The sequence below is a fragment of the Macrotis lagotis genome, chromosome 1, assembly GCF_037893015.1.
Source record: "Macrotis lagotis isolate mMagLag1 chromosome 1, bilby.v1.9.chrom.fasta, whole genome shotgun sequence".
NCBI classification, from domain to species: domain Eukaryota; kingdom Metazoa; phylum Chordata; class Mammalia; order Peramelemorphia; family Peramelidae; genus Macrotis; species Macrotis lagotis.
The window spans coordinates 542,685,051-542,708,245 of NC_133658.1; the positions used below are offsets into that span (position 1 = coordinate 542,685,051).

General features: G+C 35.6%; 1 protein-coding gene across 9 annotated transcripts in view; it reads left to right on the forward strand.

Moving 5' to 3' along the window:
* The window catches only part of SH3KBP1 (SH3 domain containing kinase binding protein 1), a 451,877-nt gene extending 429,378 nt beyond the window's left edge, over positions 1-22,499 (forward strand). For 3 of the 9 annotated variants that reach the window (XM_074214287.1, XM_074214290.1, XM_074214291.1), the window contains 5 exons: positions 5,506-5,615; positions 7,153-7,281; positions 11,289-11,563; positions 16,933-16,996; positions 20,285-22,499. In XM_074214287.1, the coding sequence (XP_074070388.1) occupies positions 5,506-5,615; positions 7,153-7,281; positions 11,289-11,563; positions 16,933-16,996; positions 20,285-20,326 (620 nt within the window). In that variant the 3' untranslated portion in view covers positions 20,327-22,499. The remainder of the gene's footprint in view (positions 1-5,505; positions 5,616-7,152; positions 7,282-11,288; positions 11,564-16,932; positions 16,997-20,284) is intronic. The other 6 variants (XM_074214294.1, XM_074214293.1, XM_074214295.1 and 3 more) reach the window with 4 other exon arrangements.
* The last annotated feature ends 696 nt before the right edge of the window (positions 22,500-23,195 follow it).

Genomic DNA, 23,195 nt, shown 5'->3' on the forward strand with positions numbered 1-23,195 from the left:
TAGAGGTTTTAGGAGTAAGAGGAATTTGAGGGAATGACATAAAAATAATTAAGAGATGAGAAAAAGGAGTATTATAGGTACAAAAAGAAGGGAGAGGTAGAATGTAGTAAATTATTTTACATGTAGACGTGAAATATTACAGTGGAGGGGAAGATGGGAGGATGGATGATGGACATTGCTTGACTCTTATTCTCAACATTATTGGTTCAAAGATATAGTAATAATAAACACAATCAATTGAATATAGAAATCTATCTTACCTAACAGGGAAGTAGGAGGGGAGGAAATCAAGTAAAGGGAGAGGTAGAGACTGACAGAAGGGAAAGCAGATTAGGATAGATGGTAGACAGAAGCAAAACACTAGTGAGAAGGGAAAGGGTGAAGAGAGAGAAGACAAATAAGAAAAAGAATAGAATAGAGGGAATTACACAGATTGGAATCATAATTGTGATTGCCAGTAAAACAAAAGCAGATAGTCGATGGATCAAAGACCAGAATCCTACAATATGCTATTTACAAGAAATACACTTCAGTGGACACATAAAGAGCAAAGGTAAGGGGGCAGCTAGGTGGTGCAGTGGATAGAGCACTGGTCCTGGGATCAGAAGGACCTGAGTTCAAATTCATCACAGACACTTAATAATGACCTAGCTGTGTGACCTTGGGAAAGTCACTCAACCCCATTGCCTTGCAAAAACAAAACAAAACAGTAAAGCTAAGGAACTGGAATAGACTATTATGTTTCAGCTGAAGTGGAAGAAAAAACAGGGATAGCAATTCTGACTTCAGTTAAAGTCAAAGCAAAAATATCTAATTAAAAGAGATAAGGAAGGAAACTGCATCTTGCTTAAAAGGTAGCATAGATAGTGGATAGAGCACCGGTCCTGGGATCAGGAGGACCTGAGTTAAAATTCAGTCTCAGACACCTAATAATTACCTAGCTGTGTAGCCTTGGACACTTGACCCCATTGCCTTGCAAAAAAAAAAGGCAGCATAGACAGTGAAGCAATAAATTCTTAAAGAAGAAATTAAATGACTTATAAGAAGAAATAAACAAGAAAAGTATACTTGTGGGGGATCTCAACTGTCCCCATTCAGAACTCTATATATCCAAGTAAAAATAACAAAGGAACAAAGGAGGTAAATAGAATATTAAAAAAGTTAGATATGACAGATCTTTGAAGAAAGGAACATATATTTATCTAAGCAGCATCTGGCACCTATACAAAAATTGATGTGAATTAGGGCATAAAACCCTCAAAAACAAATTAAAAATGGAAAAATATTAAATGTATTTTTGGTATCATAATGCAATAATAATTATGTCCAACAAGGGCAATAGAAAGACACATTAAAATTCATTGGAAACTAAATAGTCTAATCCTAAAAAATTAAGTTTTGGTAAAAGAACAAATCATAGAAACAATCAATAATTTCATTAAAGAGAATGACAAACAGTAAGACAACATACCAGAATTTATGGGATACAGCCAAAGCAGTATTTAGAGGAAAATTTCTTTCTCTTGTTCATGACCAAACATGACTATATAGGAAGCATAGCAAAATGTAAAATAGGTAATTTTGATTATATTAAATTTAAAAAGTTTTTGTACAAACAAAACCAATGCAATCAATATTAGGAAGAAAGCAGAAAACTGGGAAGCAATCTTTACAGCAAATGTCTCTGACAAAGAACTCATTTCTCAACTATATAGAGAACTAAGTTGAATTAATAAGAATTCAAGCCATTCTCCAGTTGATAAATGATCAGAGGATATGAATAGGCAGTTTTCAGATGAAGAAATCAAAACTATCTTATAGGCATATGAAGAAGTGTTCTAAATCTCTTTTGATTCGAGAAAAACAAATTAAAATAACTCTGAGATACAACCTCACGTCTATCAGATTGGCTCATATGACAAAAAAAAAGAAAAATGATTAATGTTGAAGATAATATGAAAAAACTGGGACACTTATACATTGTTGTTGAAGTTGTGAGCTGATACAACCATTCTAGAAAGCAATTTGGAACTATGCCCAAAGGGCAGTAAAACTGTGCATACCCTTTGATCCAGGCAATACCATTACTAGGTCTGTATCCCAAAGAGGTCATTTAAAAAGGGGGGAAATGACTTACATGTACAAAAATATTTATTGTATTTTTTTCTGTGATGGCAAAATATTGGAAATTAAGATAATTCTCACCAACTGGAGAATGTCTAGACAAACTATGATATATGAATGGAATGGAATACTGTTGTTCAGTAAGGAATGATGAACAGACAGATTTCAGAAAACCTGGAAAGACTTGTATGAACCAGTTCAAAATAAAATGAGGAGAACCAGGAGAACAATGAACATAATGTCAGCAGCATTGCTTGATGACCAATTGTGAATGATTTAGCTCTTCTCAGCAACACAAAAATCCAAGATTCATGAAAAAAATGCTATCTATATCCAGATAAAGAACTGTTGGACTCTGATTGCAAATTGAAGCATATTTTTTCAATTACTTTATTCTTGCTCGTGCTCTTTTTTCCTTTTGATCTGTTTCTTCTTCCACAACTGAGACTAATATTAAAATATATTTTACATAATAGTACATGTATAAATTTTATCAAACTGACTACCATTTTCAGAAGAGGAGAGGGAGGGAGGGGGAAAAAAGTTGGAATTCCAAATCTTGAAAATGAATGATGAAAATTCTCTTGATGATTAATGGAGGATAATAAAATTCTATTAAGAAAAAATAAATATCAGTTATTGAAAGAGAGGGGGGGGAGGAGTAGGAACTCAAAACAGGTGACCAAAGTAGAAAGGAAAATGCTGCCTAAATTGTATATTGCTACCCAGGTTGCAGACTCCTGTCTCCTTTATAGAATCTACTCACTTGACACCTCAGACCTCAAGTTGCCTCCCAGTCTAACAGAACCTTGATTTTAGGAGGTGCTTAATTCAATCAAACACAATCCTATCCTGAAGCCAACACTGCAATAGGAAGGAAGGAAAAGGAGGGAACAGAGAGGAAACAAAGATAGTTAACTTCATCACATACCCTGCTCTCAGGATACCTACAATTTTATGATGGGAGTGGAGACCTGGAGAAAGATAAATACAAAAAGTAACTGACATAATAGAGAATATAAGTGAAGATGAAAAAGTCCTACAAAAGTACTAGGAAAAATATGAGGATTAAAAAATTAAGTCAACTCATCCTTGGCCTTGAATCCATCTTTCCAAAGTTTTCTGTTCTCCTTAGCTGCAAAATTCAGAACATGGACAAACTTTAGCATCTCTTTAGTCCTAGTCTCCTTACTCTCAGTGTACTCCCTTCACCCCCTTCCATCCTTCCTCCTGATCCCTCATTCTATTCTTACTTCCTGGGGCCTCTTTTTGTGATGGCCTAACCAGATCTAGATTTTCTTAATCACAGCCAACAATCAAAACACATTTTCTGTGTTCTTTCTTTTAGGGCCTGTTAGGTGACTGCCTAACTTCTCTGCTAAACCTATTTATTTTCAAATAGTGATACTGATACGAGGTTAATGTATTACAGATGAATTTAAAGCATTCAAAAGAATGAATTGGGGGAAGGGAACAGCATGAGAAGTTTTAGGTATTAGTAGGGCCAGTGGGAGAGATTTGGGGTGGGAACCTTTTTAGAATCTGTTAAGTAGCTAACTGCCTTCTCCACCTCAAGGGAAAACCAACCTTGGAAAGAATTTGAGACTTCAAAGGTTTGCTCATCTCCTCACCCCCAAGGGTTTGTGAGGCTAAATTAAGTTTTAAAAAATTTAAAAGCTTGTATAAAATAATAACTTCATTATTCACTTAAACAGGTGCAAGAATAATTTAAGTTAACCACGTGTCAGGTTCGTGTGACTGATTTACTAGCTTGAGTTGACCAATGAATCATGTCTGACTCTACTTAACTGGTGTCCAAATTTGTTGTTCAACCTGAGTATCACATTAATAAGCCAAATTATTATGACTGTCAACAAAAAAGGGGATAAAGATTTATTTACCAATTTTTTCCTTGTCTAATCATTATATTTGAGGTTTAAGAATCCAAAAAGCATTCCACATCCCATCAAAGTAACAAAATGGTATGTTCCCAGACATAAAGAACAATGGACCTCTGGGCCTTTTTCTCTCTGCCAATCAATTCAGCATCAGCTCATATGAATCACAAATAAATCCACATGCATTGCTATTGTTTCTGGAACTATGCAGAATCTTGATTCCCTCCCTCTTTCCTTCTAGTGCCTATTTCTCAGTATAATATATGCTATTCTTTATATGTGAGTCTCACTATACCACTTAAAGAATAGAAAACTCTTGGGAGGCAGGGTCTATGTCATTGCTTATCATTTCAACCCCAATGTCTGACAAAGTACATTGCAGATGCTTGAAAATGTTGGTTCAATTATATTGAAACCATTACACCAAATTACTTTTGAGAGATGATACAATTTTAGAAATCAGAAGGAGAGTCTAGTCCAAATGGTCTGGCCTGGACAAGTAGAAGATGTTCAATTAATATTTGATTCTTTGATCATACCCAATCTCATCTTCCATCATCCCACAAGATAAGCATCATTGAGTTCCTGCCTACTGTCTGTGATTTACAAAGAATGTATATATAGTCTAGTGGGAGATAAAAATAGACTCACATATACATGAGAAGTTATATAAAAATAAGAGGCATTCAAGAACAAAATACCAAGTGAGTGATGGGCTTGGGGAAATATTAAACAATGACAGCACAACCAGATGAATTTCCTAGGCCTTCTGTGAGGATTCTTTTGTATTCTGGACTCAATCACTGGTAATCAATATACCCTTCACCATGGTAACAGCTTTTGGTAGCTGGCTTTTCTATCGATGCAATTAGAACACTTCATCTATTAAATTTTACCTTTTAGTGGTGAAAGAAAGAAGCTCCTAAAAGCAATGCCCTCCCCCCCATTTTTCTACAGCTATTCTAAGATTTATGAAAGCATCTACTTTTGTGCTGAAAGAAAATTCATGCATTGCTTTCCTTTCCCCACAATAGCTTGCTAAACCGAGAGATAAAATTAATTCACTTGGTTCCTGTATTTTTGCTGTAAGGCCCCCTGAGTGCCTGGATACCTAGATGGATAAATTAAAAAGTAGGTAGGTAGTTAAAGAAATAGAAAGCTAGAGCACTTATTAAGTGTTTACTATGTGCTAGATGATATGCTGGGGATACAAACATAAGCAAGCCTTGCCATTACTGCCACAGAAGGCTTGCATTCTAATAAGGGAAGGCAATGCATAAAGAGAAAAGATGGGGATAGAGAGGCTAGGAGGGGTGAGGCAGCAGCCATGAATGTGGGGAGGGTCCTGAGGATGAGGAACTTACTTCATATGGGGGGAAAATGTGTTTCTTTGTGATATATAAAGGTGTCTTTATCCCATTCCATCTTTTCTCAAGTTCTGTTTTTTGTCACAGATTTTTTTTTTCTTTTGTTTCTCTTTTAGATCTAGAAGGTTTTGATTCTGTAGTATCATCTACTGAGAAGCTCAGTCACCCAACGACAAGCAGACCAAAAGCCACCGGTAGACGGCCTCCATCCCAGTCTCTCACATCTGTAAGTGTCCCCTAATTATAATGGTCCCTCTTCTTTGCTTTTGAAAGTGAGAGATGGGGGCAGCTAGGTGGCATAGTGTATAAAGCACCGGCCCTGGAGTCAGGAGTACCTGGGTTCAAATCCGGTCTCAGACACTTAATAATTACCTAGCTGTGTGGCCTTGGGCAAGCCACTTCACCCCATTTGCCTTGCAAAAAAACCTAAAAAAAAATGAGAGATGATCTAAGACACCTCATTGGAATAATGGTTTATCTGAAGCAGTTCATGATGGGTTAGCTAAGCATAAGTACAAATGAATCATGTTAAATCAGTTTTCTGTTTATGATTTTCTATTTTTTTATGTGTATCTGTGAGAAGAAAAGGTGCTGCCTCTCGCACTCTCTTCTTCCAGGCCATTTACTCCCCTGTTTCCTTCAAAGGAATGTCATCAGAATGAAAGAAATGATGGCAAATAAAAGGAGCTTATAGATTTAAAACCAGAAAGCATTTAGATTTTAAAGCTTAAATTTAGACCTTAGGAGACCTCTAGTTTAAAGTGTACACACACACACACACACACACACACACACACACACACACACATTACCATCACCCTCCCCACCACCCATTACCAATTCTCTTGATAAAGAAAGTGAAGCCCAGTTTGGTTAGAGTCATAGAGTCACTACAAGGATTCTTAACCTGAACCTGAAAACTTTAAAAAAAAATTTTGGTAACTGCATTTCAAATAGTTTCAATAATTAGTTTCCTTATATCTTATATATTTCATGTATTTAAAAACATTATTCTGGGAAGGGCTCCTTAATTTTACCAGACTGCCAAAGAGGTCCATGATATAAAAAAATATTAAAGAACTTCTTTCCCTAGAGAATCATGGCTCTAGAATCCTAGAACCTCTACTGCTATTAAACTGCCCACATACTCATACCTAAGGAGAAAACCTATAGGTGGTAGGGGAGTAAGTATGGTATAATATTAAAGGGTCCTGGGTTCAAATTTGACCTCTGGTGTTCTCTGTCTGGGTGACATTGGGAAAAGCATTAACCTCTCTGGGTCTTGGTTTCCCCACTTTTATGAGGGGGCTGGGATAGATGGCTTCAGAGTTCCAACTGCTTCTGGTTCTAAATCTGTGGTCCTCAGATATCGGATGCTGTTGAAGAGAGCAAGAAGATAGTACCTACCTCAGGTGACATGTCCAAGATATAGTTCTCTTTGGGGTATTTGACAACCTTAAGAATATAGAGAAACTGGATAAATTTTAAAGCAAAGCATCAGAAATTACAGTAGAATTAGAATAATTCACAAAGCAGCATCCTTTAGCTAATTTAGGCAAGACATTTTGGGAAGTCCTGGAATAGAAGACCTTGGCTTATTGTCTTGGTTTTGCTTTGTGACCGAAGCTTTGCTTTGCTCATCTAATAAATGAGGATAATCCTGTTTGCCCAGTCTCACAAAGGCTATGGCAAGCATCAAATGAAACACCTTTCTGTATGCATGCATTAACAAGTTTCTTCACTTTCTTTGTGCCCTTCCCTAGTCTTCTCTATCAAGTCCTGATTTCTTTGACTCTCCAAGCCCAGAAGAAGACAAAGAGGAGCACACTTCCCTTGCACACAGAGGAATAGACGTATCCAAGAAGACGGCAAAGACTGTTACCATATCACAGGTAGATGTACAAGCACTTGTGAGATGCCCTCATGTCCCCATTTTCCCTTGTGTACAAGGACTTGGGATGAACAGGAAACAGGCATTTAGGGGATGCTCAGACAGAATCAACTGGTTGAAACATCAATTCAGAAAACATCTCAGTGGAATGTGATTGACCCCCTGGGAGCTTTATTCATAATAAGAAGATGGCAATTATTAAGAATTCCTGAGTTTTCAAAGTTCAATCACTTTTTCCCCCCACACAATTTCCTCCTGTACCCCCTTACTAGACTCAAAAACTACAACCTAACAGCTCCTAACAGAAATTCATAAAATGCTGTGGTCTTCCTTTTGCTTTGTTCCCAGTAAGCCAAACAATCTCCCATGCACAAATATTTATCATATCATGAGATATTTTTGGAAAGGTCTTCCTTTAAATTAGTATAAGGAGCCCTTGTGGGAGGTAGCTTGGACTAGTAATGGCCTCAGTCATGAATACTTTGATTCAGGTCTTGTCTTTCCTACTTACTAGCTGTGTGACCATTGGAAATTAGTTTAACCACTCAGTTCCCTCAGGTAATTATGGCTACAGATTTCAGAGAATTTGTTCATCAGCATTGGTGGGGGAGTTTCCTTATAGGCAACTAATTCCATATTCTGATCAATACAATCAAAGTTCTGGGGGGAAAATGGAACTAATATTCCTATGATAGGAAAGAATGACATTGGACTCAATGAATTTTAAGTGCTTTAAGTTTTAGATGAATTTTAAACCTTTTTTTATTTAACATACCCATTTCTAAGATGGTCTGAGCTATTTAAAACAATTGATCTATAAGAAATAAGGGAAATGAGAAGTAGCCACTGTGAATGACCAGTAGGGCATGTGTATGACTAATATGACCTAACCGTGTCCATCCCCTCCCACCACCAGTGACACCAGCCTCCTGGCTGCTCCACAGACAACATGCTCTATAACATGACATTCCCTATCTTGTCTCTAGGTATCTGAATGGCTATTTCTCATACCTGCAATGCCCACTCTCCTCATCTCTGCCTCCAGGCTTCCTTGGCTTCCTAACTAAAGGAAGTCTCTCTTGGTCTCCTTTAATTGTTGTGCCTTCTCTCTATTGATTATTTCCTATTTATCCTGTAAAGAATTCGTTTGTACATAGCTTATTAAATATTGTTTCCCTCCTTATACTCCTCCATATTGTTATTGCATATTATTTTCCCTCATTATATTTCTCCATATTAAACTTGTTGCATTTTCTCTCATTATACTGCTCCATATTAAGCTACTCAAGAACGATGTCTATCTTTTGCCTTTCTTTGAATCCTCAGACCTTTACAGAGTTCCTAGTATATAATAGATATGTAATAAATGCTTATTGACTGACCAAATGATCAGAGAGCATCTAGAGTTATCTTCTAACCCAGTTGTATTTAATTAATTAATTAATTAGTTTAATGTACATATGATCTTCAAAACCCATTCATGTGGCATCATTTCATTTTATTATTATGCTCATTGGTAATGTGGATTGCATTGTAGTCATAAATAAATATTAAGTTCTTTATACAGCCCTTAACAAGTCTTTGTTGGGCAATGTGGTTCAGAAGAACTAAAAGACTGGTTACCTATGTTCTAACCTTTCTGGCATTTCTGGGATTACAAACCAATATAAAAACAAAATGTTTCCTTAGTAACAATTTTAACAACTAATATTTCTGACAAAGAATTCATTTCTAAAATATATAGAGAACTGAGTCAAATTTATAAAAAAAAATCCATTCCCCAATTGACAAATGGTCAAAGCAATTTATAGATGAAAATTTACATAGTCATATGAAAAATTGCTCCAATTCATTACTGATTTGAGAAACGCAAATTAAAGCATCTCTGAGAATACTACCTCACACCTCTCAGTTTGCCCAATATGACCAGAAAGGACAATGATCAATGTTGGAAGGAATGTGGGAAACATGGGACACTAATGCACTGTTGGTGGAGCTGTGAACTCATCCAACTTTTCTGGAGAACAATTTAGAATTATGCCCAAAGGGCAACAAAAATGTGCATACCCTTTGAACCAGCAATACTACTGGGTTTCTACCCTGAAGAGATTGTGAAAAAGGGTATAAACATCACATTTGCAAAAAAAAAAAATATTCATAGCAGCTCTTTTTGTGGTGGCAAAGAATTGAAAATTGAGTGAATATCCATTAATTGGGGAATCGCTGAACAAATTGTGGTATATGCATGTCATGGAATACTATTGTTCTATTAGAAATCAAGAGGGATGGGATTTCAGAGAAGCCTGGAAAGACTTGCATGAACTGATGCTGAGTGAGATGAGCAGAACCAGAAGAACATTGTACACCATAACTGCAACATGGGGATGATGATCAACCTTGATGGACTTGCTCATTCCATCAGGGCAATAGTCAGGGACAATTTTAGGGTATCTGGGATGGAAAATACCATTGGTATCTAGAGAAAGAACTGTGGAGTTTAAACAAAGACTGAAGTCTATTACCTTCAATTTAAAAAAAATTGTCTTAAGTACTACATAATTTTGCTATCTCAAATATTTTATTTTTTCCTCAAGGATATGATTTGTCTCTAAATACATTCAGTTTTGATCAAAGTATAGCATAGAAACAATATCAAGATTATCAGACTACCTTCTATGGGTGGGTGGGGAAAATGTGTAAAGTTCAAAATCTTACAAAAAATGATGGGTAGAAACTACTATTGTATATAATTGGAAAACAAAATATTTTTAAAAATGTTTCCTTAGTAAAATAGAATCAGGACCTAACAGTTGCTATCTCCTTCATGGAATAGAAATGTAATTATGAGTATATATATGTGTGTGTATATACATATATATATATATATATATATATATATATATATATATATTGCCCAGTCTCACAAAGGCTATATATATATATATATATATATATATATATATATATAGAGAGAGAGAGAGAGAGAGAGAGAGAGAGATTTGAGAGGGATATAAAGGAAATGCATGTTTCTAAGCGATTTTCCTTTTTTTTTTTACATTTTTCAGGATTTGGGCATATGCATCTTTTAATCTAATATATATTTTATTGAAAATAATAGGTGGGAGCAGCTAGTTGGCGTAGTGGATAAAGCACCAGCCTTGGAGTCAGGAGTACCTGGGTTCAAATTCGGTCTCAGACACTTAATAATTGCCTAGCTGTGTGGCCTTGGGCAAGCCACTTAACCCCATTGCCTTGCAAACCCCCCCCCAAAAAAAGAAAAGAAAATAATAGGTGGTCAGTTAGCATTTTCTAAGCAGTTACTATGTGAGCCAGACCCTGTGCAAAGTAGTGGGGATACAAAGAAAGGTCAAGAAGCACCTTGCTTTTGAGGAACTTACATGCTAATGACAGAAAAGAACTCTGTACAGATATAGTTAGGTTAGGCTGGAGCTAATGTGGGTGGGCAGGGATCAGGAGTAGAAGAGAAGACTTTAGATGAGACTTGAAGGAAGACTGGAGGAAGAGAAGGAGAGATAACCTTCCAGGGCCTGGGTGGGGGGCGGGGGGGGGGGGCAGCCAGGGAAGATGCCCCAAAGCAAAAGATGAAATATTATGGTAAGGTACTGCAGATTGCCAGCTACATCTGAAAAATTTGTAATGCTTCTCAATTTTGCATGTCAAACAGATGAGGAAGCTTATACTGTATTAAGAATATTATTTCAAGGTTCCTTTAAATAATGAATCTAATATTGATTTCAATTTGGTAAGCCTGACTGAAGGGCTGCTTCTCTGATTTTCAAGTGCACTTTTGGTGACATCTAGTGGCAGACTGAACTTTCCAGTTTCTTTATTGTATAAATATGGGATGCCTTTACAATGTGCCTCTGAAAGGCCATGGGGGTTGATTAAAGGACAATGCAAGGGAAAAGGGCAGTTATGACTGTTTATTAGTTGACCAGATCAGGGTAAAGTCTCATCACTTGGTTTTTGTTTTCATGGTTTCTGTAGGTATCCGACAATAAAGCCTCCTTGCCTCCAAAGCCCGGGGGTATGGCTGCTGTTGGGAGCAGCACACAGACACCCCTCTCTTCCTCCTCCTCATCTTCCCTTCACTCATCATCTTTGGGAACAACAAGTCACAGGTCAAACTCCCCTTCTCTGTTCAGCATCGAAGGAAAGCCAAAGACTGAGCAGTTGAACTATGGTCAGTCAGCAGTAGAAGAACTTAGGACACAAGTGAAAGAGTTGAGGACCATCATTGAAACGATGAAGGACCAGCAAAAGTGAGTGTTCTAGGGGTTACCTTATTCTTCTTTTCAGAGGTTTGTTTTTAATCTTGTTTTTTTTGTTTCCCTCCCTAGAAAGTAAAGCCTTAGGCTACAAATCAGCCAGAACTCTGATAAGGTCCAGAGGTCAAGCTGACGGGCAGTCTGGTGTATTCCCAAACTCTGAAACATTTTCAGGACCTACCTGGCTCCCTCTGAATGGTGGTGGAAGGAGGCATTCCAGGCTTGAATGAGCCCTTGTGACCACTATCATATAGATCCCATTGGAAGGCCAAGTCTTAGCCCAAAGAGTCCTCAGAAAGTTTCCATCAGTTTTAGTGTCTCTACCAAAGATTTCCACCTACACTCAGATTGAGAAGTGGGGGAGGGAGGCAATGATCCCCCAAAAGGGTTACTGAATTCTCTTTGATTCAAATTCAGAGTGAACCCAGAACTTTCAAATGACCAGACAGACCCATCACAGAGTTTGATGACAAGATATCACCAGCATTCACTCCATTTTGTACTTGACTATAGTGTGATATTTGAAGCCCCACCTATCCTCCCAGTCTGTGGGAACTATAGACCATGAAAAGTTAGAGGAGCAAAAGACAAAATAACAGTAAGGTGATATTTCTACGGCTGAGACAAGCTCTAGACCATTCCTCCTATCCTCTGGGACAGAAATTGAGGTAGCATTACTGGGGGAGACATTACTTAAATATCTTAAAACCAATTTTCAAGTCCTTTGAAAGCTTTTATTGAGTATATATATTCTGCATTGAATTATTTTTATGTTGGTACTGTAACAGATAATTAGGAAACATTGAGACATCATCCCCTCCCTCAATGAATCTAACTGGAAAAACAAGATATACATAGTAGGAACCAATAGCAAGATTTCCCTGCCTACTGTATCTTCTCTTCTATAATGAATCCCATGTACTGTTTCTGAACCTTCCTCAGGTGCCATTTTTACCTATATACTCAGGAACTCACTCTCTTCTATCCAAATTCCTCCTTGTCATCTTGAGTTCATCATCAATCTCATGTCTTAGTTTCCTTGTTAAAATTCTTATACTCCAGTCAGATCATATTCTTTTCTATCCCCTAATATATTGATCCTCATGTCATTTTTTCTGTCTAGAGTGCTTCCATCAAGACTTGGATCAATAGGCATCTCTTCTAAGAAGCATTAAGAAAATTTTTAAATACCCCACTAATATTCCATTCTTGACTTTTTTATGCCATAGTCCTATTTTATGCTTATGGTTGAGTATTTCCTATATTTCTCATCTTTCCAAACTCTTATTGAAAATAATTACTTCACTTATCTTTTTTGTATTCTCTATTATCTAATGTAATATGGGGTGCCCAGTAAACACTTAATGCATATATTCATTCCAATCAATTCCACAAGTACTGTATTTTTAAATACCACTACTTTATGTGCAAAGCAATATAAAATATTAGAGATACAAATATGAGAATGAAAAGAACAACAATACCTACCCTCAGGGGGCTTATGTTCTATTGCGGGATCATAACATATATAGGAATAAGAAAATACTAAATTATTTGAAAAAATGAGAGGACAACTGGGGAATCAGGAAATAAAATGTACAAAAAGTAATCCCTGAATTGAATCATGAAGGAAACTAGGAGTTCCATGAGGTAGGAGTGAGTGAATTCCTAAACTATATATAGATGATTAAATCCAAAATCAACTAATTTGTTGAGCAGCATCAGAAAAGTTGTTATACTTCATATTAATCAATAAACATTTTAAGCCCCTCCCATGCCAAATACTGTTCTGGGGGATACAAAAGAAGCAAAAGACAATCCCTCCCCTCAAGTAGCTTAGAGTCTATAAGCAAGTGTAGAGCTATGTTCAAGTGTACTCTAAAAGAATCTTTTTCTTAGGAATCCTAGAATCAATAATTCTTGATTCCATGATTAGGCCAATTTATCAAGTATATCTGAAATAAGACTAATGTCCAGAGGGGGCATTTTAGCTATTAAAGCTAAAAAAATATCCCTATAAACTGGGCAGCTAGGTGAAACAGTTGGTAGAGCCCTGAGCTTGGAATCATTCTCATGAATTCAATTCCAGCCTCAGACATTTGCTAGCTGTTTGACCCTGGGCAAGTCACTTGACTCTATCTGCTTCAGTTTCTTCATCTTAAAATGAGCTGGAGGAGGAAATGGACACTTCAGTCTCTTTGCCAAGAAAACCCAAATGAGGTCACCAGGAGTTAAACATGGCTGAAAGGACTCAACAACAACAACAATCCTTCATAGCTATCTGTGATTATGCCATTTGATTAGGTCTGTAGTTTTATGAAATGGTTTTGTGTCTTCACAAAATCTGTTACTATTTTTATCAACTTGGATTTTTTTAATATAAATTTGATTTGGCTTCAGTTGACAAATATTATAATATAAACAAAGGCAATTAAAAAAGGATATAAGAAAATCCATCATGTAAGAGGAAAACATGTACACGCAAAAAATAATTGCACACATGCCTGAGTCCTGTTATGTATTGATTGTTAAACTTATCCCCAAAGATGTGTATATTTTTTTTAGGTTTTTGCAAGGCAAATGGGGTTAAGTGGCTTGCCCAAGGCCACACAGCTAGGTAATTATTAAGTGTCTGAGACTGGATTTGAACCCAGGTACGCCTGAATCCAGGGCCGGTGCTTTATCCACTGTGCCACCTAGCCACCCTAAAGATGTGTATATTGACCTTACCAAAGGAATACCTATGATAACCCTCCTTGATGGTATGTGTATTGTGAATCTGCTGGTACTGTTTTCTTTAACTTCCTGGTTCTCGTCTTCATGTCCATAAGATTTGTGTTAGATGTAAATTATTTTGTTTCTGATCTCTTTTGTTTCTGCATCACTTGTCTTTCTCTGACTTCTTTCCTTTTCTCTTTCTTTCTTTCTTTCTTTCTTTCTTTCTTTCTTTCTTTCTTTCTTTCTTTCTTTCTTTTCTTTCTCTTTTCTTATTTTTATTTTTTCCCATTTGATATTTTATTTTTCCAATTACATGTTAGAAAGTTTTTCAACATTCGTCCACATGCATATGCGTATTTATAAGTTACATAATTTCCTTCCATCCTCCCTTCCCAGCCCCATTCCCTCAGTGATGAACAGTCTGGTGAACATTGTACATGCACATTTGTGTTTAACTTGTTTACAGATTAGTCATTTTCTGTATGAAGAATTAGGACTAAGAGAAAAGAAAGAAAACCATATTGAAATAGAAAGGAAAAGCATAAGAAAAAATTTTAAAAAGTGAATGTATATTCAGATTCTGTAGATTTTTTGTTTTATTTTTGTTCTTCTGGATGTGGATAGCATTGTCCAAAACAGGTCTTGCAAGGTTGTCCTAGCTCTCTGAACTGCTGAGAGGAGCTGCTTCTCAAGGTTGTTCATCTCATAATGTTGTTGTTAATGTGTACATTGTTCTCTTGGTTCTGCTCCCTTCACTCAGCATCAGATCCCATAAATCATTTCATGCTTCTTTAGAGTCCAACCATTTATGGCTTCTTATAGAACAATAATATTCCATAATATTCACATACCATAACTTGTTTAGCCATTTCCTCAATTGAAGACATCCCCTCAATTTCCAGTCTTTACCACTACAAAAAAAAGCTGCTATGAATATTTTGGAACATGTGGGATTTTTCCTATTTTTTTATGATTTCTTCTGGATATAGGCCTAGTATTAGTATTGCTGGATCAAAAAGTGTGATCAGTTTTATTGCTCTTTGGGCATAGTTCAATATTGCTCTCCAAAAAGGTTGGATCTGTTCACAATTCCACTAGCAATGCATCAATATCCCAATTTTCACGCAACCTCTCCAACATTGATCATCTTACCTTTTTGTCATCTTAACCAATCTGATAGGTCTGAGGTGATACCTCATAGTTGTTTTAATTTGCATTTCTCCATTCAGTTATGATTTGAAGCATTTTTTCATATGATTATGTATAGCTTTAATTTCTTCATATGAAAACTGCCCATTCATATCCTTGGACCATTTATCAATTGAGGAATGACTTGTAAACTTATAAATTTGATTCAGTTTCTATATATTTTTAGAAGTTAGACATTTATCATTACCACTAGCTGTGAAAATTGTTTCCCAGTTTTCTGGATTCCTTCTATTATTGACAACATTGGTTTTTTTAGTGTAAAAACTTTTAAATTTAATATTGTCAAAATCATCCATTTTGCAATTTATAATGTACTCTATTGTTTAGTCATAAATTTCTCCCCTTTTCATAGATCTGACAGAGTATTTCTTGGACTATAATGTTGTCTTTTATGTCTAAATCCATTTTGACCTTATTTGGGGATAGAGTGTGAGATGTAGGTCTATGCCTAGTTTCTCCTATACTATTTTCAAATTTTGCTGACAATTCTTGTCAAATAGCTCTTTCTTTCTCTGACTTATTGATGCTCATTTTTTCTTATGATCCAGTAATAGTTTATTAATTTATATGTCATAATCTGTTACATCATTTCCCAGTTTTTGGAGTCATGATTTTCTGCTCTTCTCAACACTAGGAATATTTGTATTATAAATAGGGATTTCCCCTCCCCATTTTAATGACAGTGGTATACTCCTCATGGTGAAAACTTTGATAATGAGTGAAAGAGCATCTACATTTTTGCATCTCATTGATTAATTCCATATTGCTCTTTTAAAAGATTGGAAAGTATCAGTGGTATAATAGGGTGTCTGATTTTACTATATTTTTGCCAGCATTGATTGAATTTTGCCATCTTTTTGTTATCTTTAGCAAGTTGAAGGGGGTAGAAACCCCGGTTTATTTTAATTAATATTTGTGATTATGAAAGCTATGGAATATTTGCTTTTTGCTGGATAGTTGGATTTATTTTTCTAAAGTTTGCCTATTTGTGTCCTTTGACCCCTTATCAAATTAGAGAATGACTTATTCTAATAATACACTTACTCAAACAAATACCTGTTTTTTTTACATACTTGATAAGGGACTATGTGATGTTCAATGAAATACCCCCAATAAAACTTTTTAAATTAAAAATCTGTGAGAGGAAAAGCTATAGCTGAGAAATAACTTTTATCCTTCCACATAAATTTGCTATTTTAATTGATGTTTAAACAGCAATTTGATAATTAAGTTGTTATCAAAGGTACATTGAAAGATTATAAAGGAAGTCACTCTAGATTATGTCATTTAAACTTAACTAAATAAAATAATATATTATTTCTTTATAAAATATTACAACTTAGGGAAAATTTAAAACATTCTAGTGCAAAAAGAAATATTTCAATTTAAATAATCCAGATTCTTTTTTAAAAAATCAATTTCTTTTCCATTTTCAGAAGAGAAATTAAACAATTATTGTCTGAATTGGATGAAGAAAAGAAGATTCGTCTTCGATTACAGGTGTGTGGAAGAACATTCTGTGGGTGGATTTGAGGGACATCTTTGGGGAAGTAGAGGGAAATGGGAGCCAGATAACCCAGGTTTCAGTTGCAACTTCTGCTGTGTGATCTTAAGCAAATTACTTAACCTCTTCCAGGCTGGTTTTCTTCATCTATAAAATGAGGTGATTTCTCAGGTCCATTTCAGAAAAGTTCTTTGCATTTGGACAAATAACAGTCCCAGAATTTTTATTTGAGAAGATATTGTTCTTTCTCTCTAAACTAGAAAATGTCTTCTTTGACTGATGCCAGTTAATTTTTAAATATTAAGGTAGTATTATGTATTTCTCTTCTTTGGAAATTTATAAACCTAGGAAGAAGCCAATTCAGAAGAAGCAATGAAAAAATCCTCCAAAACTCTGTTGCCTCATTTATAATTTATTCTAGTGACCTTTTAAGATTCCTGTTCTGCAAGTGTGCTCCCTGGTTGTGGGGCATGGTGGTGTAAGTCTCTAATCCCTGACTGGTGGATTTCCAGCTTCAGTGGGTTATAGTCGCGTATATGTCTGATCTAATCCTCAGGCTCTCTAAGGAGAGGCTAGCTAACCCAGGTTGGAAATGAAGTGGGTCAAAGTTCCTGTGCCAATCAGTAGTAGGATTGGGCCTAAGAGTGCCCATGGAACTTCCAGTCTGGGGTAAGATAGTAAGACTAATTAAGTCTTAAAAAAAATTTTTTTTTTCAGTTTCAAGGGATGTTCTTATAGACAGTGCAGGAAAGTATTACATTGGGAAATTCCTATTATAGCCAGATGGTTTCTTTTACAGTGGTATTTGGAACCCCAAGGATATGTCCATCCAAGTTTAATGTTCTTTTTCCTTTTTTTCAGGCCAGGCTTTTTATGACCCCTCCAGAAATGAGTATTTATACTGCCCTCTCGCGGTAAACTCTAGAATTATAAAAAAAAATAAGCTTAGAAAACATGAGGAATTCTAAGAGAAAGGTGGAAATCTTCATTAATTTTGATTTAAGAAGGGTTTCTGGTAGTTTCCAGAAACAAGAATAATTTAAAAATGAAGAGGAAACTAATAGCCAATACATCTTGGGAGCTGGCACTCCTTGGAGCCAACAACAGTCACTTCTGAGTCCAGGGTTTTGGGTTGCAGAACATCCTCCATGGATCCCTGGGTGGCACCCCAGGGTGCAGAATGCCAGGCCTAGAGTCAGGAAGACTCATCCTCCTGGTTTCAAATCTGGTCTTAGACACTTTCTAGCTGAGTGACCTTGAGCAAGTTTTATTCAACTTCATTTGCCTCAGTTTCCTCATATGAAAAATAAACTGATAAAACCATGCCAATATCTTTGCCATGAAACTCTCAAGTGGGATCATGAAGAGTCAGATACAACTGAAACAATAGACAATAATAATAATCCATTCTATGTACACAGCATTGTGAGAGAGTTGAACCAGAAGATCACCCTTAAGGGCTTGCACGTGTTGACCTGGGCAAATTCACTATGTTGTAGAGTCTCATATTGCTTCTAAAAACCTGATAGTTATGACCTTTTATATATAATAATTTTTGAATGAAATCAAAATAGAAATTATACCATTCGCTCATTTTCTATACAAGTCAACATGTGAAGGACATATATGCAGTTAGAAACTGATGATACAAAGAAATAAACATTGTTCACATGTTTGAACACACATATATACATGTGAAAGGAAAGCCTTAGACTGAGGGGATATGAAATAGAATTCTGACTCTTTCAGTAGAGGAATAGTTTAAGCCAAGTTTGTCTGTGTTTGAGTTTCTTAATTTATAAAATAAGCCATCGTGAGGAAATGCTTTGTAAGCCTTAAAATCTAAATGAATCTCACCTTTGTCCTTTTCCACTCCTATCATGAAGTCTGATTTCCTAAGAATTTTCATTTGGATTAAACCATTTTAACGTTTAAAAAAATCTAAATCTGAATTGTTTTTATTAGCTTTTTTAGACTTTCAGATTTCATTTTACTCACAGACTAATAAGAGTTATCTTTAAATTTTTTTTTGACCATAGGTCATAAACCAGCTATATACTTCCCAGCTCAAGTCCAGTCAGGAAGCATTTTTTAAGTGATGGCTGTGTGACAGTTCCAGTGAATACTGTGAAGGAGGAAAAAGGGTTTCCTTATAGGAGAGACAATATACAAACAACTATGTACAAATAACACACAAGGGATAATCAAAGGAGGGAAGGTACTACTAGTAGTAAGAGAGAATCAGAAGATAGAGGCAGCAAGGTAGCCTAGGAGATTGAAAGTCAGACCTGGAATTGGGAAGACCTGAGTTCAAATTTGGCCTTACATATTTACAAGCCTGGTGACTCTGGGCAAGCCACTTAACCTCTGTCTTCCTCAATTTTCTCATCTATAAAATGGTGATAATCCCAGAGTTCTTGCAAGGGAGAATCAAGTCAGTTAGGTGGTGCAAATAGATAGGATGCCGGACCTGAGGTCAAGAAGTCTTGAATTCAAATTTAACTTCAGACACAGTAGTTGTGTGACTCTTGTCAAGTCATTTCACCTCTATCAGCCTCAGTTCCTTCATCTGTCAAATGAGGATAATAATAGCACCTATGCTCTAGGGTCATTGTGAGGATCTAATGAGATCATGTTTGTAAAATGCTTTTCAAACTTTATTGTTGTCTTATAACTATCATTATATGTATTTCTATACATACTATTTTTTTAATAGTATAAATTTGTTGTTGTTGTTTACTTATTTCACTTGTGTCCAACTCTTTGTGATTCCAAACTAGGGTGGTTTACCATTTCCTTCTGCATCTTAGTTTACAGATGTGGAAACTAAGGCAAATAGGTATAATAAATTGTCAGACAACTGAGATTGGATTTATCTCAGGTCTTTTTGACTTCATGTACTCAATCAACTGTACCACTTTGTTGCCCCAATAATATAAATATTCTGTACTTTATTATTATTATTATTATCATCATCATATGTATTATTATGTAATGCACACCATTTATACTCATAATTGCATTACGTAAGTATATATATTGTCATTATTAGTTTAAAAGGCTTCTTTCAGGGACGGCTAGGTGGCATAGTGGATAGAGAGCACTGGCTCTGGAGTTAGGAGGACTGGGTTCAAATATGACCTCAGACACTTAATAATTACTTAGCTATGTGACCTTGGGAAAGTCACTTAACCCCATTGACCTACAAAATACCAAAAAAAAAAAAAGAGGGCTTTTAGATGAGACTTCAAATTCATACAATTAATTTGTTCTTTTTTTTGTAGATGGAAGTTAATGATATAAAGAAAGTTCTTCAATCAAAGTGAATCCTTGATAGATGAAATGTTACTTTATTCATCATGAATCTGAGACTCAGATTTCTGCCCCAGCCAAAATAACTTTGTGCCAAATGATTTAAGGTTTGCCTCAACATTTCCCTGGTTGAAGGATTAGCACAAAATGTTTTGAATAGCACAACACAAAATTCCATCCAAGAGGAAGGACTTCCCCTGTGGTGTGGTTGTGACTTAAAACTGAGGGGATTGTGCTAACAGCTTCTCTACTTCAAGACCACAAGTGAAATGAAAACTCAGGCAGTTTAGTCCATAGTGGTACTATTTTGATGATATTTTCCACGAATAAAATGTATTTCAGATTATTGGTTTACAAGCTTTATAATTTTATGATTTTTTTAATCGTCTTTTGTCACAAATTCCTATAATGTTTGTACTACATATAGTTAGGAATGAATGTTTACTGTTCTTTTTTGCTTTGAATAGAAAACAACCTAATTTTAAGTTTTGTCTTATACTTTAAGATTCTCTTACATATGCAATTTTATGCCCCCAAACAAACTATCACCTTGGAGAGAAATTTTAGCTTATGTATAATAATGTATTTAAAAAAAAAGGATAATCTGGTCTTTGTAATGATCTGTGCCTTCTTTTCACCACCCTCTTGGTTGGAGATATTTTGATCCAACTACCATGATTATAACTCATTTCTTAAGTCCACAAGAGACCCTTCTCTTAATAGATAGTTCCTCTCAAAATAGCCAAAGGTCCCTGGAGGTGGCTATGCAGTTGAGAGTGCTATGTCTTACCAGCTGTGTCTTTTTAAGCTGTCCTGGGTTTGGGTTGTTCAAGAAACCAGAAAATTCATCTCTGCTTGTTTTTCATTAGCCAAGTTAAACTCCTGCCTCCTTTCCTTGCACCTTTTGAGTGAACAGAATATGCATTGCTAAAGCAAAAATAAATAAAAGGAAAAATGCAAATAAAAACAAAGGGAAAAAAGTTGTATTTTTTCACGCACAAGATTCTATGTTGTGTGTTATCATTTAAACTGCATTTATGTATTGCCTCTTGCCTTTGCACCCTTGTAAATCCTGTGTTGTTGCATAGGTTGAATGGATTTGGGGGAGTGGGGGGGAGGGTATGTGTAATTACCTTGTAGCAGCTGCTAGAACTTTCCTGCTTTTATGGAATTTTTTTTTCCTTTGAAAGGAAACTAACATTTCCTTGTCTGCTTTATCTGTATAGTGGATGAACTGTTTGGCCCCCAGAAGATGCCTCTGTTTCTTCATTCTTAATGATATTTGAAAATAAGGGTCTATATTGCAAGAAATAGCTATGTCTATAGATATATACATGCATATATGTGTATATACATATATGTATGTGTGTATGTGTGTGTTTGGGGAGGGGTGTTTCAATTGCCTTGGAATTAAATGCTGCTTTGTCTCTCTTTCCTGAGTTTTATATGGAAACTACTAAATATTGATAGATTTGCACAATCACAAAGAGTGAGAATTGATAGTACTTTACAAAACTTCCCTATAATTTAATTATTGATCATATAAATCATTACAAATAGAACTTTCTTGATTTTTCTTCCGTGTCTCCCTTCATCCTTCCTTCAAATAAATATTAATTGGTGCTCACCCATATTGACATTTTGCTTCCTCTAATGTATGCCTAGCATTCCACCCCCATGAAAGTTTCCCTCAATATAGTGTCATGTATGTCCATCTCCAGAATCATCTAAATAGCTCTGAAGAATGACCAAAACCTTCCCTCTCATAGGTCTCTGGGTGATTTTTAAAGAATTTTAAAAGTTAATTGCTAATTTCTATAAAGGCTTTTTGCTGTCTGTTGTATAGAAAGAGTATTGGAGATTGGGAAGGAGATAGTGGTTAAAGGAGGGGAAAAAGGAATAGGAAAGATGCATTGAATTATATGTTCCTTCACATACATTTGGAATTCTGCATAGCACCTACCCATAACTGAATACCTGCTGTTCACTCTTTACAAAATGAACCTCACTTGATATGTAAGGAAAAACTTGGAAGTGTCACTTTGGCAAAATTTTCTCCGCATTCAGCATGGACTGATCAGTCATCTATGGAACCTTTTTTTTTGCTTCATTTTATAAGATTGTATTTAGGAGTGTTAAGTATTGTGCTTTGTAAAGAAGACTATTAAAATGAGATTTTGTGAAATTATTTTTGTTCCAAGTTTTCATGGTTCAAAGGGAATGCTTTTGGGGTGAATGTAAGCTATTTAATTCACTGTATATTTTATTATTTTATTAGAACATGATTTTGAAAGCACACACAGTATTCCCTCCTATCTTCTGAACTCAAGTGATTCATTAAAATCTGTAGGTATGAAAATCTATTTTTAGAAATTTTGATTTTTCATATTCAGAGATGAGCAAAATACAGATGAGCTATGAATTCTTTTTAGGTGATAATGAAATATTATTTGAAGAATTGTATAAAGTTACTTTGATTTAGACACAGTCTAATAATGGGCATATTAGAATATGTGATTATTTTTTCCATAGTGACAAGCCAATTTCAATCATTGGACTTGCATCTCATAGCACCAAGGGGAGGCAGGGTGGGTAGGGACTTTTCTGTTTCTTTTCATAATCAGCTTCTTTATGAGAAAACCACATAGTGCGTACTTTTGATTCTTTGTGTGGTCAACAGTTTTTACAAAATTAGCTCTTAAGTTAGAAATTGAAGGGCCTTTGGTATATTCTTCTGGCATCACTGAAATAGCTTTCACATTCAATTTTGTCTGGCCAGTCATTTTAACACTCATTTAAAAGTCAAATTGTTTCCGCATCAAGAGCACCCTTTGAGAAGTTTTCCATTTTGAATGGGTACAAATGAGGACTGGCAAAAAAACA